This window comes from Pelobates fuscus, chromosome 3 (assembly GCF_036172605.1).
Source record: "Pelobates fuscus isolate aPelFus1 chromosome 3, aPelFus1.pri, whole genome shotgun sequence".
Classification (NCBI taxonomy): domain Eukaryota; kingdom Metazoa; phylum Chordata; class Amphibia; order Anura; family Pelobatidae; genus Pelobates; species Pelobates fuscus.
In genome coordinates this window covers 318,684,854-318,703,277 of record NC_086319.1, presented here as the reverse complement: position 1 = coordinate 318,703,277, position 18,424 = coordinate 318,684,854, and the positions used below count along the sequence as shown (strand labels likewise).

General features: G+C 40.1%; 1 protein-coding gene across 1 annotated transcript in view; it reads left to right on the top strand.

The window, feature by feature from the left end:
* LOC134601793 (aminopeptidase N-like) overlaps positions 1-11,886 on the top strand; it is a 45,399-nt gene extending 33,513 nt beyond the window's left edge. Inside the window, exons 15-20 of the mRNA XM_063446292.1 lie at positions 3,377-3,468; positions 6,912-7,016; positions 8,830-8,997; positions 9,670-9,810; positions 11,072-11,153; positions 11,731-11,886. Of these exons, the coding sequence (XP_063302362.1) occupies positions 3,377-3,468; positions 6,912-7,016; positions 8,830-8,997; positions 9,670-9,810; positions 11,072-11,153; positions 11,731-11,886 (744 nt within the window). The remainder of the gene's footprint in view (positions 1-3,376; positions 3,469-6,911; positions 7,017-8,829; positions 8,998-9,669; positions 9,811-11,071; positions 11,154-11,730) is intronic.
* Positions 11,887-18,424: the final 6,538 nt, after the last annotated feature.

The following is an 18,424-nucleotide window of genomic DNA, read 5'->3' as shown; positions in this document are numbered from 1 at the left end:
AATTATATTGTTTCCTGTGTGAATTTCTGCACAGATGGCATCCTCATTATTATCAATTACTTCTTGGCTTTATTTTATAAACCTATCCCTCTACCTTTTCTTAGTTACACTATCCATTCTAAGAACATATAACCATTTACATTATTTACCCAATCACCAGTATCATCCCACAAAATTTTACAAAAAGATCCTAATGTTCATCTTCTTACAACCAGCTCTTCAGGTGATTCATCAAGCTTCCCACATTATTAGCCAATATTTTAAGAATGCCTTCAAGCACGGTACCCACTTATGCTCATTTCATATATCTCTGTTTCTGTCTCACTTTATGTTGTTAAGTCAGCAACTGTTAGCTACCTTTCCTAAACTATAGCCCTATCTACTCTTCTCTGTATCATAAGGAAAGCTTAGCTTCCCTTAGATTGGGGTAGGCAACATTTGGAACTCCAAATGTTGTGAACTACATCTGCCATACTGCTCATACAGCCATAATGTTGGAAATGCATCATGGGCAATGTAGTCCACAACATCAGGAATACAAAATGCTGCCTGCCCTAGAGCAATACAAGATCTCATGCAGCAGTCAAACATTTTTTCTTCTCATAAGCAATTAGTAAGTGCCCTCAAATAGCTTTCTAAGAGAGCTTGCACAGCAGATAATGTTGCAAGTTGCTTTACTCTGTGAGGATATTTATGAGGATTAATAATTATTAATTAATAGTAATTAAAAATATTTTCATAAAAAATATTGAAATTAATCATCTTTATTAAAATATCAGAGGTTGATATTTTATTGGCGCTATTCCCAATTATTTTAATTTAAACGTGAAGAGTTACTCAATGTTTTAACTGTTAGACCTAAAGCACGTTGTTCGAATTTAATATTTCATACATTAATATCACAACTTTGTATCAAAATTATAATATTTATTTTTGGCAATAGATCTAAACATACATGATTATTACTAAACTGTTTTCAATAACAGTGAATAAAATATGACTTAGTATAGTATAGTATCACAAGACCATTTCAAACTCTGAGTGATGGGATTTGTCTTAGTGATGGTTAGTCCATGACAATTTCAATCAACAGGGTTAGCATATGGAATATTTTATTTCATATATAATTGATTGAGACAATCACTATTTGTTAAATCATAAAGAAGCATATGAGTTATCAGCATATGGATTATTATTATTTAATGACAGATTTTTCAGAATTTTAAGGAATACAATCTTAGTTTTGCTCTTGGTTAGATTTTCAATCACGTGTGGATTGTTTGCCTATCCTACACACCATTCATTAAACTTAGCTGGACATAGTTCATTATTCACTCAGGTGATCTATACATAAAGTTCTATGGACAATGTTTTATCAGCTAGCTACAGAATTTTAACAAGCTCAGTGCTGACAAGTCAGTTTAAGCTTTTAACTCACACAGGATTTTAACTAGCTCGCTGCTGTTTCACAGAGTAATTATAATTAATCCATCTAGTAATTAAATCTTCTGCAGGTTTTTAAAACAATAATTTTTCTGATAAATATTTTATTTGAACAGTTACTTAATTAATATTATTTTGGGTAACTCTTGATATTCAATCTTTATTATTTTTTTTTTCTTTATCATATCAATTTGTCTCTCAGTCTGCAGTTTGAGATACAAATTTTGATCATGAGCTATCACGTAACCAAGTCTGAATTCTGATCAGCTTTTACCCAGAACAATTCAAACGCTTAGATAAGAAATTTTATAATTAATCAAATTGGCTTATATTTACCGATAGATGTTCTTGATGTCGCTGGAGTAGATTGATTCAGAGTTAGTGAATTATAGTTAAAAGTTCTGGAGTTGGAAGTATTTACAAGAATAGAGTACATAAATTCTAAGAATGTTTCCCTGGTAGAGATAGGTTAGGTTTACAGATAAAGTAAAGAGTAAGAAGGCAGTTCGTCAGGTGTTATATTCAAGATTATATGGAAACTCTATTCATAAACAGGGCCATACATAGGACACGAGGTCACACATTTGGGCTGGAAGAAAGGATATTTAATCTAAGGCAAAGAAAAGGGTTTTTATACAGTAAGAGCAATAAGGATATGGAATTTTCTGCCTGAAGAGGTGGTTTTGTCAGAGTCTATACAGATGTTTAAACTGCAATTGGATAAATACTTGCAAAAACATAACATACAGGGACATAACTTCTAATTAGTAGGGTAATAGCTGCTTGATCCAAGGAGACATCTGACTGCTTTTTTGGGGTCAAGAAAGAATTTTTTCCTAGTTTGTTGCAAAATTGGAAGCGCTTCAGACTCGGTTTTTTGCCTTCTTTTGGATCAACAGCAAAAACATATGTGAGGAAGGCTGAACTTGATGGACACAAGTCTCTTTTCAGCTATGTAACTATGGAAGATGTCATCAAGATTTAAGATTGTCAGATGTCAAGGGATTTCAAGAGATCATTCAAGTATTTTTTTTTTTTCTTTTTTCTCCTTTTTTTTATTTTTATTTAGATATCCCTATATCATAGGGTTATATGTCATTCTTTATCGGTTAACCTTCTGACCTGGTCCAATGGAAATCTTTGGGCAAGTCTTATGTTAATGGCTGACGTCATTTTGACATATATTTCTATATGTTTCAAACAGCAGGTGGAGCTGTTGGCTTACGTCAGGAATATTACCAGCTATTATCATATGTAAGATTAACTCTTGTTCACGTCAACAATTAGGAATGTTTTAATTGCAAGACTCTTTAGTCAGCATTTTTCTTTTCTCAATTTGGATTTTGGTTACTCAAACCAATTTGTCTATGCTTACTTAAGCGTTATTGCATTTCCATATTTTAAGTTGTCATACTTAAACCTATGTATGGTTAATTACACACATAAATATATGTGTGTGTTTCTATATTTGTATATGCTGCTAACTAAGAATATATGACATATTACTATTTTGTATATAACTAAACTTTATATACCTTATAGCAATATGTATGTGTATTTGCTGAAGAAATACTTTTTAATTCACAAATACTTGTCTTATCTTTGCTGACACAGATGTATTTACTCACTGTCTGGCTCTTTCAGGTGACAATGCAAAACATTGAGAAATAAATGTTGTTTTTCTTAATTTTAGGCACCTCATGGTATATTATAGCTAAATTGCATGTGTGTGTATATATATATATATGTATTTCCTTTCCTACACAATATCTCTGACAATTGATTAAAAACATAAATTAATTTACTTAACTACAGGTTAACAGAAGTTCCAAGCAAATTCTATAAACTTGTACAAATATTTTTATCCATTTGATATGTGATTGCAGTTGGAACAAAATATTAGTAATACAAATATCTGCTTTTAATCTTACAGGAATACATGAAGATACAAGTCCAACCACTGTATGATTACTTTCAAACTATGACTTTAAACTTTACAACTCGACCAGTCTCACTAACAGACCAGTAAGTTGGAGTATCATGACTATATATGTTGCTCACAACTGTGCCTATAAGCTTGAGAGCAACCAGTGGGAGGGTGTAAATCACCGACATGTATGTGCAGGTGGAAATCTCCCAATATGTGTAGCATGTCAAGTGCTTTACCATATACATTTAAAGTTCTCCAAATATAAATGTCCAGAAACCAGTTGCCCTGCTTTTTTGAGGGATGTTTACAAGTTGATTTAGACTTTGTGTGGAGCCCTGATTGCTATATTAATAACAAAATCTACGCACATTAAGGTTGATCTAAAATGTCAAGAAGCTCCCTTAAGCTATTGGGCATAGGTGCTAGACATGTGCAATTCGTTTCAGTCCGAATATGAATTCGGACGAATTTCGGGCAATTCGGACATTCGGGTACTTCCGAATGTCCGAATTGCTGAAGTTCCGAAGTGCCGAAGTGCCGAAGTTCCGAAGCACAGTATTGCCTAAGTACTAATATACTTACCCAGTGAAAGAAATAAAAGGTTACATTGTATACAATTTTAAATAAAAAGTATACAAACATAGCCAGGATTCAGCTGTAAGCATTTGCAACACTTACAACAATCAAGTAACATACATTCATATAAAATGTAAGTTACTTGGCCAGCCAATGTAATGACAGGAATGAATAAGTAGATAACTCCCTAATTCCCACGGTATTAGGGAGCAATCTACTAAAAGGCTGAAAGACCTAAATTGGTCTTCCAGCCAAATTTACTAATACTAAGTAAAGATTACTTAGTATTAGTAAATTATGCCCCTACTGGCTGCTCATTGTGGCTGCTCACTGTAAAAAAAAAAAGGTCCCCCTTCCCCAGCCCCCACCCCTGAGCGGCGGGTGGCGGCCCTAAATTATAATAAGGGGGGGACCTAATGTCCTCCCCCCTGGCCCCCACCCCTGAGTGGCGGATGGGGGCCCTAAATACTAAAAAGGGGGGACCTAAGGTCCTCCCCCCTGGCCCCCACCCCTGAGCGGCGGGTGGGGGCCGAAATACTAATAAGGGGAGGGACCTAATGTCCTCCCCCCTGGACCCCACCCCTGAGCGGTGGGTGGGGGCCCTAAATAGTAATAGGGGGGGACCTAATGTCCTCCCCCTGGCCCCCACCCCTGAGCAGTGGGTGGGGGCCCTACAGTAAAATAAGGGGGGGGACCTAATGTCCTCCCCCTGGCCCCCACCCCTGAGTGGTGGGTGGGGGCCCTAAATAGTAATAGGGGGGAACCTAATGTCCTCCCTCCTGGCCCCCACCCCTGAGCAGTGGGTGGGGGTCCTACAGTAAAATAAGGGGGGGAACCTAATGTCCTCCCCCCTGGCCTCCACCCCTGAGCGGCGGGTGGGGGCCCTAAATCCTAAAAGGGGGGGGACTTAAGGTCCTCCCCCTGGCCCCCACCCCTGAGCGGCGGGTGGGGTCCCTAAATACTAATAAGGGGGGGGACCTAATGTCCTCCCCCTGGCCCCCACCCCTGAGTGGTGGGTGGGGGCCCTATTTACTAATAAAGGGGGGGAACCTATTGTCCCCCCCTGCCCCCACCCCTGAGCGGCAAGTGGGGGCCCTAAAAAAAATTTCCCGTCCTTCCCCCAGGTGACTAGGGGTCCCCAAACCTTTTAGTCACCCCCCCCCAAAAAATGACCCCCTACCTACCCCCCTCACCCTAAAAATAATGAGGGAGGGGACCTTTAACTAAGAACCTGTAAAAAAAAAAATAACTTACAATTCAATGTTTTCTTTCTTCTAAAATCTTCTTTTTTCAGCCTCAAAAAAGGGGCAAATTAAAAAACCATAATAACCGACGTAATTAAAAAAAAAAAAAGAGCACAAAAAAAAATTATCCTTCTTCACCCATAGAGGGCTCTGCGCAGACTGAGCTCTGCAGGGCGGGGGAAGGCTTATAAAGCCTTGCCCCGCCCTGCAATTAGGCTCAGAGCACTCTGATTGGTGGGTTTAAGCCCACCCCACACGCCTCTCAGGGGTGGGGGCCGGGGGGAGGACAATAGGTCCCCCCTATTGGTATTTAGGGCCCCCACCTGCTGCTCAGGGGTGGGAGCCAGGGGGAGCACATTAGGTCCCCCCCTTTATTAGTAGTTAGGGCCCCCACCCACCGCTCAGGGGTGGGGGCCAAGGGGGAGGACCTTAGGTCCCCCCTTTTTAGGATTTAGGGCCCCCACCCACCGCTCAGGGGTGGGGGCCAGGGGGGAGGACATTAGGTTCCCCCCTTATTTTACTGTAGGGCCCCCACCCACTGCTCAGGGGTGGGGGCCAGGGGGAGGACATTAGGTCCCCCCATTACTATTTAGGGCCCCCATCCACGGCTCAGGGATGGGGGCCAGGGGGAGGACATTAGGTCCCCCCCCCAGCGTTTTACTTTAGGGCCCCCTCCTGCCGGGGGGGACTATTTCTTTTTTTTTTTTTTTAAACAGTGCACAGCCACAGGCTGCTCACTGTTTACTAGACATGTCCCTACTCGCGGTATAGCGAGTAGGGGCAAAATGTACTAATACTAAGTCATTTTTACTTAGTATTAGTAAATTTAGGTCTTTCAGCCTTTTGGTAGATAACTCGCTAATACCGTGGGAATTAGGGAGTTATCTACTAAGCGGCTGCAATAGAAGTGCCGAAGTCCCGAAATGCCGAAGTCCCGAAATGCCGAAGTCCCGAAATGCCGAAGTCCCGAAATGCCGAAGTCCCGAAATGCCGAAGTCCCGAAATGCCGAAGTCCCGAAATGCCGAAGTCCCGAAATGCCGAAGTCCCGAAATGCCGAAGTCCCGAAATGCCGAAGTCCCGAAATGCCGAAGTCCCGAAATGCCGAAGTTCCGAAATGCCGAAGTTCCGAAGTGTTGAAGTGCCGAAGTGCCAAAGTTCCGAAAATGCTGAATTTCTGAAGTGTTGAACTGCCGAAGTTCCGAAGTGCCGAAGTGTTGAAGTGCCGAATTGCCGAAGTCCCGAATTGTGAAAATTCCGAATTTCGGAATGCCGAACCGAAAATTTTCCCCATGCACATGCCTAATAGGTGTCAAGAGTCCTTAATTTGCAAAAACAGTCACGCATTTTTGGGTGCTGTCCAAACAAAAATATGTCCGGCGGCCTGTCCTGCGTTTTGAAATCTGCCCCACCTTTGACAGGCCTACCCCCTTTGCAGATGGAGCCATCTCTTTGATGGGTGAACCCTCCGCCTTGACGGATGGACCACCACCTTTGACTGGTGGACCTGCCCCTTGCACAGTTTTGTGTGCAGTCTGCTCTCCTCCCTGTCCCAGGAGGTGTGCAGGGAGCTTTTTGGGGGTATTATTGGGGGCAATGAACATGTCTGTTTTCATATGCTTATGAGGTTGGAAGGAAACCGGATATTTTACAGAATTCAAATTGTTTGTTTTGTTGTTTCTGTTATATTAATCATTAACGTACGTGTGTCCATTTTCAGATACAATGAAATAAATGCTATAAGCACTGCATGTAGCTATGACATTCCGAATTGTTCTGAATTCGCATCGGAACTATTTAATGAATGGATGAAAAATAACATAAGGTAAGTTCGCTGGGCACACAGCAAATGTGCAGAGTAGTAGCTGTTTCTGTAAGTATGATGCACATTAATCTGCTATGGACCAAACAACTATACTCACTACACCGCCAATCAGAAGGGGTACGTGCAGGATTTCGTTTGGCTCCAGAAAAATTGTGATTATACCAGCCCAACTGAGACCTCATCGCAGAGATTACTAGAAAAGAATAGTAATCCATTTAAATCAGTAACAGCCAATACTGGCAATCATGCTGAAAATCTTCTTGAAGATGTAAGGCCCAGCGAGGGTACATTAATTCATAATACAGTGGGGGGTGGAGGGGTCCCCAATAGGATAGGCACTGTATGTCTTACATGGGAATGACCTCTTCATGAGAAAGGTGGGCACAGAGTGGAACAGGCAATTTGAGAATCAATGGCACTCCCTGTTAATAATGTTGTGGTGCAGTGGTTAGACCTATGGGGACAAAGAAAAAAGATCTCCAATTAGCAATTAATCTTAAAAATGAGACCTGAGGAGTAGGAGAGTAGGGCAATGCAGTCACCCTGTGTATGAGGGGAAAAAGGTATGTTCTGTGTGGAGAAACTGTTGTGGTAGCTTCAGAGTGGCATAGGAAGTCGGGGCAGACTGGCAGAAGTGCGGGAAAGACATTTGTGAACTCAAGTGTGATCGAGATGTCCACCGAGACTTGTGTCACTTAACAGGGCATGAAGGAGGGTCCTAAGTAAGATGTACAGGACAAAGGATCACGGTGAACCCTCCAGGTAAATGACCCAATGGCAGTAAAGACCTTGATTGGGTAAAATAATAAGGTGATAAAATGATGTACGAGAGGACTGGCTAGCAAGGGAGAAAAATACTGCCAGTAAGGTATACCAAGTATACAGTGAGGACAAAAAACGGGAATAAAACTGCAATAGTAGTAAGGAGGACATAATATAACAGGGAGGCAATGTTAAACGGTAATGTGACGTTTTAAACACTGTAGTAGTGTAAAACTCCCCAAACAAAGATTACCTCACCTAGGAGGCAGCAGCAAAGAAAGGATTTGGGAGGAGTTATACTGAGACTTTCTATAGTATGGCTGTTTGTGAATGGTTGATTTTTCTATATTACTGTGAGAGATTGTCTTGCTGCAGGGGGATTAAGTAAAGAAGGTTTAAGCAAATATGAAGCCTCCTGCCTTGCCATAAAATGTTTTCATCGCAGGAACGAATGCCCCTTTTTATACATGACTGTACCTCACTGGCCTTAGCCACTGCTGATTGACATTGCATGTTGTTGCCTAGTTTGTCTGTAACAATTTCCAAACCCTTCTTGTGTGTTGTTATCCCTAATTTACTACCATCGAGGGTGCTTTCTTTACCCCAAAGTGTATAACTTTGCATTTTTCTACATTTATTTATTTATTAATAAAATATTCACCAGGAAAGATACATTGAGATTTTGCTCGTTTTCAAGTATGTCCATCTGCCATTAGAGTGACCAGTCCCCCAATCTAAATCTCTCGGAAGCAAAGTAATATCCTGCTCACATTGAATTACTTTACAGAGTTGTGTGCCATTTGCAAATACTGAAACATCACTTTCAATGTCTATTGTCTAATAAAATTCCAAATGTAGTTTCTCACAACTGTAAAACAAATCTATAATTTGAATTCATAAAGTTACAGACTGCATTGCACAACACAATACAATATGAAAATATTCATTTAAATTAAACTTTCTTAACTTGCTGCAGATGACCGTGTTTGTATGTGTTATTTCATTGTATACTCATCGTATTTTTATTTTTTTGTGTCTGTGTGTATTTTAGCATTCATCCAAATCTGAGATCAACAATTTACTGCACTGGAATAGCTCAGGGAGGAGAAACTGAATGGGAATTTGTATGGGGAAAATTCTCTACATACAGTAATGCACAAGAAGCAGACAAATTGAGGGCTGCTCTGGCCTGCAGTAAGGAGCCCTGGTTACTCAACAGGTGAGAATGCAGTGAATTTTTGTTTTATAATAATTAAAAGGACTCTCCATATCTGTTTTTCTGGCACTGCAGGTTCATGTAGTGCCCCTCTTCCTTCCAACCCCCCCTCCCCCCCCATCCCATGTTGCTGAAGGGGTTAAACCCCCTTCAAGAACTTACCTGAATCCAGCGCCAATGTCCCTCGGCGCTGGGTCAGGCTCCGCCCACGATCCTTCCCTGCCGACGTCAGCCGGTGGGGGAGACCTAATGTGCATGCACGGCAATGGTCGTGCACACATTAGACCCCGCATAGGAAAGCATTATTCAATGCTTTCCTATGAGAATTCCAGCAACGCTGGAGGTCCTCATGCATAGCGTGAGGACGTCCAGCGTAGTTTAAAACACTTTTCGGGTTTCAAGAACCCGGAAGTCCCTCTAGTGGCTGTCTGATAGAGGAGGAGTTAACCCTGCAAGGTAATTATTGCAGTTTATAAAAACGGGTGATGGAAGTTGGCACCCAGACCACTCCAATGGGTAGAAGTGGTCTTGGTGCCCGGAGTATCCCTTTAATGTTGTATATTTTTCTTTCATATATGTGTTTTCTAGATTGTGGCCTTGAAAAGGCTGTGTTAATTGTATCAGAAGCTTTGAAATGCACACATTTATTTTAATGATCCCTCTAATTTTATTCAGGCTCCTGGAATATTCACTAGATACAAGTAAAATCCGCAGACAAGACGCTGTCTCCACCATTAACAGCGTTTCCAGTAACGTTCTAGGACAAAGTCTTGCCTGGGACTTTGTGAGAGCCAACTGGAAGAAAATGTTCGATCAGTAAGTATTTTCCAGGAAAATTACAATATCTTGTTAAAGGAACGCTGCACACACATAAAGCACTTCAGCATTTGTGACCGGTTATAAAAGTGCTGCGTTCAATTGAAATTATAATTGGGGACAGAAAAACCTCCACAACTGTCAATCAAATAGCCATGGACGTTTTATTCTGCTTCCGTTAACGCCACAGAGCTAATGAAAGCCACAGGTCCGCTGGGCTGACACATTCCTGCCTTCCCCTTCTCAATGAGCTGTATGACAACTCATTGGAAGCATAGGAAAGCCACGAGAGTGTGTGCTCGCTTAATGAGAATAATCTAATTAAAAGTCTTTGCAAGAGAAAAAGGGAGGGCTTGCGAGGACTGTAGACAAGAGATTTGCTGCTTTTGCAAGCTGTATTGAGATATACCCCAAAGGGAAAAAATGCAGAAATAAATACATGCATGTTTTATTGGTGGCATGTCAACTTATAGTAATAATTATTATAGTAATTATTTATTAATAACTTCTTCTAGTGTGTCGTTCCTCTTTGGGACGGTCATTGTGCTTTACTGCCCTGTGATCGAGTGGTTGTTAAACCCTAGGTCTGGACCCACAGTTGGGTTCCCAATTCCATTTTACCAGATCCACTACTTGGAAAAGACACATACTAATTACTTGGACCACAGTTTACAGTTCTTATCTTAGAATTGTCTGCAGTAGTTGATCTGTTTCCAACTGCAATGAAGATCCCTTTCTATAATGAGAAGCATTTAATAAAGCTATATTTAACATAATTAAGTAAATATTATATTATGATTTTAAATAAGGATTGCCCAGGTAATTTAATAATTGAAGCATGGGTTGTTGACCAAATACCAACTATTAACAGCAAAAACATATGTGAGGAAGGCTGAACTCGATGGATGCAAGTCTATTTTTAGCTATGTAACTATGCATCTACATACTTTCGTAATATGAAGAATAAATGTAAACAAATGCAGCAAGTTAAGTTTACAACTAATTATAAATCGATGGAATACCCCAGGACAGTAGCCTAAATTGGGGTTAATTTCACAGATCAACTACAGGGAGGTTTTAGTCATTGCTAGACTTTGCATGCTCAATAGATGGTGGATGCAAGGTTCCAATTCCCATCCCACAGTCACACTTGTGTAATTCTATGATTTGCATCTATATATGTGAATTTGATGGCCAAGTATGGGGTATGGAACCAATATTTTCTACTTCATCTCAGGTTGTATATTTTTACTTTGTTTAGGTTTGGAGGATCGTCTTTCTCTTTTGGTAACTTGATTGAACGGGTGACTCGACGATTCGCCAGTGACTTTGAACTACAGCAGGTACAAAATATGAATGCTTACTAAAGTGAAAATGAAATTTGCTAATTCAAAAACATCAAACTGAATAGTTTGAAGTAATGGGGAAGTCCAACAACCATGTCTACTGCATGTCATGAATCTGGGTCAAATTGATTTTGAGCAGTCCAGCCCCCTGCTTATATATTACTAATGCCAAAGTTCCACTTCTGCATTAATATCAATTTATAATCTCAATTCCATATCTCAAAGATGGTGATAGGCTGAGCACATCAAGTGAAAAATGCCATCCATATATGGTTTGAAATGCAATTACTAATCTGGACTTTACACTTTCATGTTAGTAATATCAATAAAAGTTTTGAATCGGTAAACAGCGACTGCAGTCCCATAGCACCATAACCACTATATGTTGGGTTACAGTGCTTTTGGGGCTGTCATTGAATACATGTGTATTCTATAACACTATTTTTTATTATTATTTTTTTTAATAGTAGATGTTGACAAGTGCAGTTTAGCTAAAAATGTAGATTACAGGTTGACTTTAATAAACCTTGTATGAATAATCACACCAATCCTATTGTGTGCTATCTTTTTTTAGCTGGAGCAGTTCAAACTTGATAATCAGGATGCTGGGTTTGGGACATCGGCTCAAGCATTGGAACAAGCCATAGAGAAGACTAAAGCAAATATCAAATGGGTGAATGAAAATAAAGAACCAGTACTGAACTGGTTCAAGGATGCAATAAAATCATAGAATAGCCGAAACCAACAACCTAGCATGTGTGTAGAGCAAGTTTAGCCACTTCCTTTGCCTATTACCAGATCTCTGATGGGCTTATTCACCAAGTCTGATTTGTCAGAATTCAAAGTGAATTCAAAGTAAAATTTCAAATTTTAGGCTAAAATCTGAAAATAATTACAATGCACTTTGAATTCCTTTTGAACTGGTGATTCACTGAATAGTACCGTATAAGTTGATTTAGCTAAACTGTTGCATAAAGGAACATAAATTTAAACTCCCAATCCTCTCTTCAGCAATAAACAATTCTATCAAAAGGATTTGTGAGTTTCCATGAATTACAGAATTAACTGTAAAATAAATCCTTCCTTCTCCAAACGTAAAGCAGAGCTGCCCAATAGGTAGATCCCCAGATGTTGTAGAACTAAAACTCCCATGACGCTTTGTCATTTGAAATGCATTGAAAAGGCATGCAAAGCATCATGGGGATCTACCTATTGGGCAGCCCTGCCGTAGAGGAACTCTTCAAGCATCATGACCACTGCAGTGTGCTGCAGTGGTTCTGGTGTCAGCAGTGCTCTGGTACAGTTTTAGGTTAATTTATCAAACTGTTTTAGACTCCTGCTTCCAGGATTCTCCTGCTGGAGCTAAGCAGGACCAAAATGGTTTGCTAACTTACACTGAGACAACACCAAGGCTCTCCTGGCGACATAACCATACAGCTGGCTGCAGTGGCTATGGTGCTTGGAGTGCCCCTGCAAATCAATATACATTCCTATCTCTTCTAGCAATTATGGTCCCAGTATAGAAGGGGGAATCATCCTTACATCCACCCTGTTTAAAAAGAATAAATCAATAAGAGGAGCACATATTTTGTATGTTTATTTATAGTTGTACAACTTCCACACACTTTACTAATGAATGAATATACTGTCCACAATCTAAAATTGTCATTGCATATTTTGTTTTCTTTTCCAAACTGTAAATTAAAGCATACAGATGAATCCCTTCATGTCTTTGTTTTTGTTTGCTTGTGTTTTTTTACAGTTTTATTCAGGTCTCTTACTCTGCTAATATTCTATGAAATGAACTCTCTGTGCTACATATAACCTCTTATTTTATGTATTGTGCATTTGTTACTTTTTGATCACTACTTTGCAGTTGCATAAATGATGGTGGGAACTTTTAAACATAAATAATGTTTTTCTCTTTCCGTATTTCTCCAGACTAGCGGCTTCTTAGCTGCTAGTTTGTCATTTCCTTCTCAGATCCCAACCAGTTTGCTCTTTATAGACAGAGTGTAGCAATGATTCTGAGATTTACATCAGCACATCAGTATATCTCTGATCTGGAGAAAAAAATAAAACATATAGAACTGTACACAGACATATTCTGCAAACTGAATTCCTGCAAGAGATCATTGTCCACTTCTGCTTCTGTAGAAAAGCATCTTCCCCATCAATATCAATATTTTTATTTTTTTGGTCATTCAGTCAGAGTATACATTTATTTATTTATTTTTTTGATGATTTTTGGTCTCATATCTATTCATTTCATCAGGAAGTAGGTTAAGATTGTATTTATTTATTGAATAATTTTGGTTAATCATTAATCTGTGTATGAAAGAAATGAAGACAGGCAAAATTAAATGGATACTAGAGGCACAAAAACACCTATCCAGATCATGTGATTTCAGAACATGATCAAACCGATCAATGGGAGTAGCTATGACAACCCGTGCATGTGGGCAAACAGATGACATCTCTGTGTGATGGTAAAGAGACATCGCAGCATATACACAAATATTCGCAACTGACAAATGAAGTCAGCAATTTAAAAACAAATGCATAATGCAATATCCAAGTAATCCTAGAAGTCTTCACCAAAAAAGGGCATTCCAATCCAATCCAATTTAGCCAGTCATCTCTAAGCCTTCATATATTCAATAAATAAATCTATTATACAAAATAAGTAATAATGACACCGAATCATTAGAGGAATGCAGGACGATCAGATTTACAATTCAATTCTTTTGGATGCTTAGCATCCAAGGCGTGAATCCAAAATGCATCCCTAAGTTTAAGCAATTTGACTCTGTCCTGTCATGTACATAGAGGGTGGAATGGTCTATTATTTGAAATCTCAGTTGAGATACTGTATGAATCTTTCTGTTAAAATGATCAGCGACAGATAAGTCTATACATTTCTTTCTTATTGTAGATTATTATTAACATGGCTGAAAATGGTGGTCCTGAACAGAAAATATTATATGGGTGAAATCCACAGACAGCTAAGCAAGAGAAATACATAAACTAATTGTACTTTGGGCTCTACTTTGAAAGTAACCCATGAAATTGACAAATTTGTGAATGAATCACGTGATACCAAAATCATTGATGTTCTGAAAAAGTATTTGATTAAAACGGATCATCTTTTGCCGATATTCTATATGTTGCCTATAGTTGCTAGCAGCAATTCTATGCTGTAGTCTGTCAGTTTTTCTTGATATGGTTATGCAACCTTATATGTACAAAATGAAATTGTTTAATTTAGATAGCACAGATGTGCTAAGATTATATCTTCTATTAACAAGAATTTCATGTTGAACGGCCAGTCATTTAGTTCACACTGCATATACCAAGCTTGAATACGTCTTTCTTATGAGTAGGGCATTAGTGCAGTTGAACCTATATTGGCCAGTGTTGACTTGAATTTTGTGTAGGTGACTGAGGTTACTTCTGTATAGCCATCAGTTTTTGTATGGTGATGACTTCTGCTGGTAAACTATAGGAACTATGATGGGTTCCATTATGTCCCCACCATATGCTTAGCTTTGCATGGGTTATTTTGAAGATCAATTTGTGTGTCATTATCCACTCTTTGAAGCATACGCACTTGTGTGATGGCACTTCATAGATGACGTATTAGGCATTTGGATGAGTACTCCACAAGTCTTGCAGTTGCAATTTGATTAAATCAGCTACCGTTATGACCCATTTTGGATTTAAATATTAAATACATAAATGGTGATCTACATGATAAGCATACCAATGGGTTAATTTTGAGAGTAGCCACCCTTACAACACTTTGAAATCCTTCCCACGTAGCCAAATGACTAGAATTGTAAGGAATGTATCAGATACATATATGAGTGAAATCATATTGGTTGAGATTGTCCAGAAATTAGTATAGGGTATCTGAGAGAGATACTGCTACATAAGAGTGTGCCCTGGACACTTTTGCTGTCAGACAGAAGAAGAATTGTGTATTATAGGGTTCCCTTTGTCACTAAGTAAAATAACTATAGTTTGAGTATTCTCGTATTATAATAGTTATGTACCGAACTGTTCGCTGGCGAATAGTTCCCGGCGCACATAGCGTGTTCGCGTTCACCACGGCGGGCGAACACATGCGCGGTTCGATCCGCCCCCTATTCGTCATCATTGAGTAAACTTTGACCCTGTGCCTCACAGTCAGCAGACAGATTCCAGCCAATCAGCAGCAGACCCTCCCTCCCAGACCCTCCCACCTCCTGTACAGCATCCATTTTAGATTCATTCTGAAGCTGCATTCTTAGATAGAGGAGGGAAAGTGAAGCTGCTGCTCATTTGATAGGGAAATGGATAGCTAGGCTAGTGTATTCAGTGTCCACCACAGTCCTGAAAGACTCATCTGATCTCTGCTGTAAGGACAGCACACCAAAAAGCCCTTTTTAGGGCTAGAACATCAGTCTGCTTTTTTTTCCTGTGTAATCTAATTGCAGTTGCCTGCCTGCCAGCTTCTGTGTCAGGCTCACAGTGGATACTGTGCCCACTTGCCCAGTGCCACCACTCATATCTGGTGTCACAATAGCTTGCATTTAAAAACAAAAAAAAATGTTACACTGTAATAGATTGAATAGCAGTTAGTTGTCTGCAAGCGTCTGTGTGTCAGGCCTACAGCGTGTACTCTGCCAACCTCTGCCAGTGCACAGTGCCACTCATATCTGGTGTCACAATAGCGTGCATTTAAAAAAAAAAAAATTTCACTGTTATAGATTGAATAGCAGTTAGTTGTCTGCAAGCGTCTGTGTGTCAGGCCTACAGCGTGTACTCTGCCAACCTCTGCCAGTGCACAGTGCAACTCATATCTGGTGTCACAATAGCGTGTATTTAAAAACAAAAACATTTTTTTCACTGTTATAGATTGAATAGCAGTTAGTTGTCTGCAAGCGTCTGTGTGTCAGGCCAACAGAATGTACTCTGCCAGTGCACAGTGCCACTCATATCTGGTGGCACTATAGCGTGCATTTAAAAACTCAAAAACTTTTTTTTCACTGTTATAGATTAAATAGCTGTTACTTGTCTGCAAGCGGGTGTCAGGCCTACAGCGTGTACTCTGCCAACCTCTGCAAGTGCACATTGCCACTCATATCTGGTGTCACAATAGCGTGCATTTAAAACCCAAAACTTTTTTCACTGTTATAGATTGAATAGCAATTAGTTGTCTTCAAGCAGGTGTGTCAGGCCTACAGCGTGTACTCTGCCAACCTCTGCAAGTGCACATTGCCACTAATATCTGGTGTCACAATAGCGTGCATTTAAAATCCAAAAACTTTTTTCACTGTTATAGATTGAATAGCAGTTAGTTGTCTTCAAGCGGGTGTGTCAGGCCTACAGCGTGTACTCTGCCAACCTCTGCCATTGCACATTGCCACTCTTATCTGGTGTCGCAATAGATTGCATTTAAAAACCAAAAAACTTTTTTCACTGTTATAGATTGAATAGCAGTTAGTTGTCTTCAAGCGGGTGTCAGGCCTACAGCGTGTGCTCTGCCAACCTCTGCCAGTTCACATTGCCACTCATATCTGGTGTCACAATAGCGTGCGTTTAAAACCAAAAAACTTTTTTCACTGTTATAGATTGAATAGCAGTTACTTGTCTTCAAGCGGGTGTGTCAGGCCTACAGCGTGTACTCTGCCAACATCTGCCAGTGCACATTGCCACTCTTATCTGGTGTTGCAATAGATTGCACTTAAAAACCAAAAAACTTTTTTCACTGTTATAGATTGAATAGCAGTTAGTTGTCTTCAAGCGGGTGTGTCAGGCCTACAGCGTGTACTCTGCCAACCTCTGTCAGTGCACATTGCCACTCATATCTGGTGTCACAATAGCGTGCATTTAAAACCCAAAAACTTTTTTCACTGTTATAGATTGAATAGCAGTTAGTTGTCTTCAAGCGGGTGTCAGACCTACAGCGTGTACTCTGCCAACCTCTGCCAGTGCACATTGCCACTCATATCTGGTGTCACAATAGCGTGCATTTAAAACTAAAAAATGTTTTTCACTGTTATAGATTGAATAGCAGTTAGTTGTCTTCAAGCGGGTGTCAGGCCTACAGCGTGTGCTCTGCCAACCTCTGCCAGTGCACAGTGCCACTCATATCTGGTGTCACAATAGCGTGCATTTAAAACCAAAAAACATTTTCACTGTTATAGATTGAATAGCAGTTACTTGTCTTCAAGCGGGTGTGTCAGGCCTACAGCGTGTACTCTACCAACATCTGCCAGTGCACATTGCCACTCTTATCTGGTGTCGCAATAGATTGCACTTAAAAACCAAAAAACTTTTTTCACTGTTATAGATTGAATAGCAGTTAGTTGTCTGCAAGCGGGTGTCAGGCCTACAGCGTGTACTCTGCCAACCTCTGCCAGTGCACATTGCCACTCATATCTGGTGTCACAATAGCGTGCATTTAAAACCAAAAAACTTTTTTCACTGTTATAGATTGAATAGCAGTTACTTGTCTTCAAGCGAGTGTGTCAGGCCTACAGCGTGTACTCTGCCAACCTCTGCCAGTGCACATTGCCACTCATATCTGGTGTCGCAATAGCGTGCATTTAAAACCAAAAAACTTTTTTCACTGTTATAGATTGAATAGCAGTTAGTTGTCTTCAAGCAGGTGTCAGGCCTACAGCGTGTGCTCGGCCAACCTCTGCCACTGCACAGTGCCACTCATATCTGGTGTCACAATAGCGTGCATTTAAAACCAAAAAACGTTTTTCACTGTTATAGATTGAATAGCAGTTACTTGTCTTCAAGCGGGTGTGTCAGGCCTACAGCGTGTACTCTGCCAACATCTGCCAGTGCACAGTGCAACTCATATCTGGTGTCACAATAGCGTGCATTTAAAAACAAAAACATTTTTTTCACTGTTATAGATTGAATAGCAGTTAGTTGTCTGCAAGCGTCTGTGTGTCAGGCCAACAGCATGTACTCTGCCAGTGCACAGTGCCACTCATATCTGGTGGCACTATAGCGTGCATTTAAAAACTCAAAAACTTTTTTTTCACTGTTATAGATTAAATAGCTGTTACTTGTCTGCAAGCGGGTGTCAGGCCTACAGCGTGTGCTCTGCCAACCTCTGCAAGTGCACATTGCCACTCATATCTGGTGTCACAATAGCGTGCATTTAAAACCCAAAAACTTTTTTCACTGTTATAGATTGAATAGCAGTTACTTGTCTTCAAGCGGGTGTGTCAGGCCTACAGCGTGTACTCTGCCAACATCTGCCA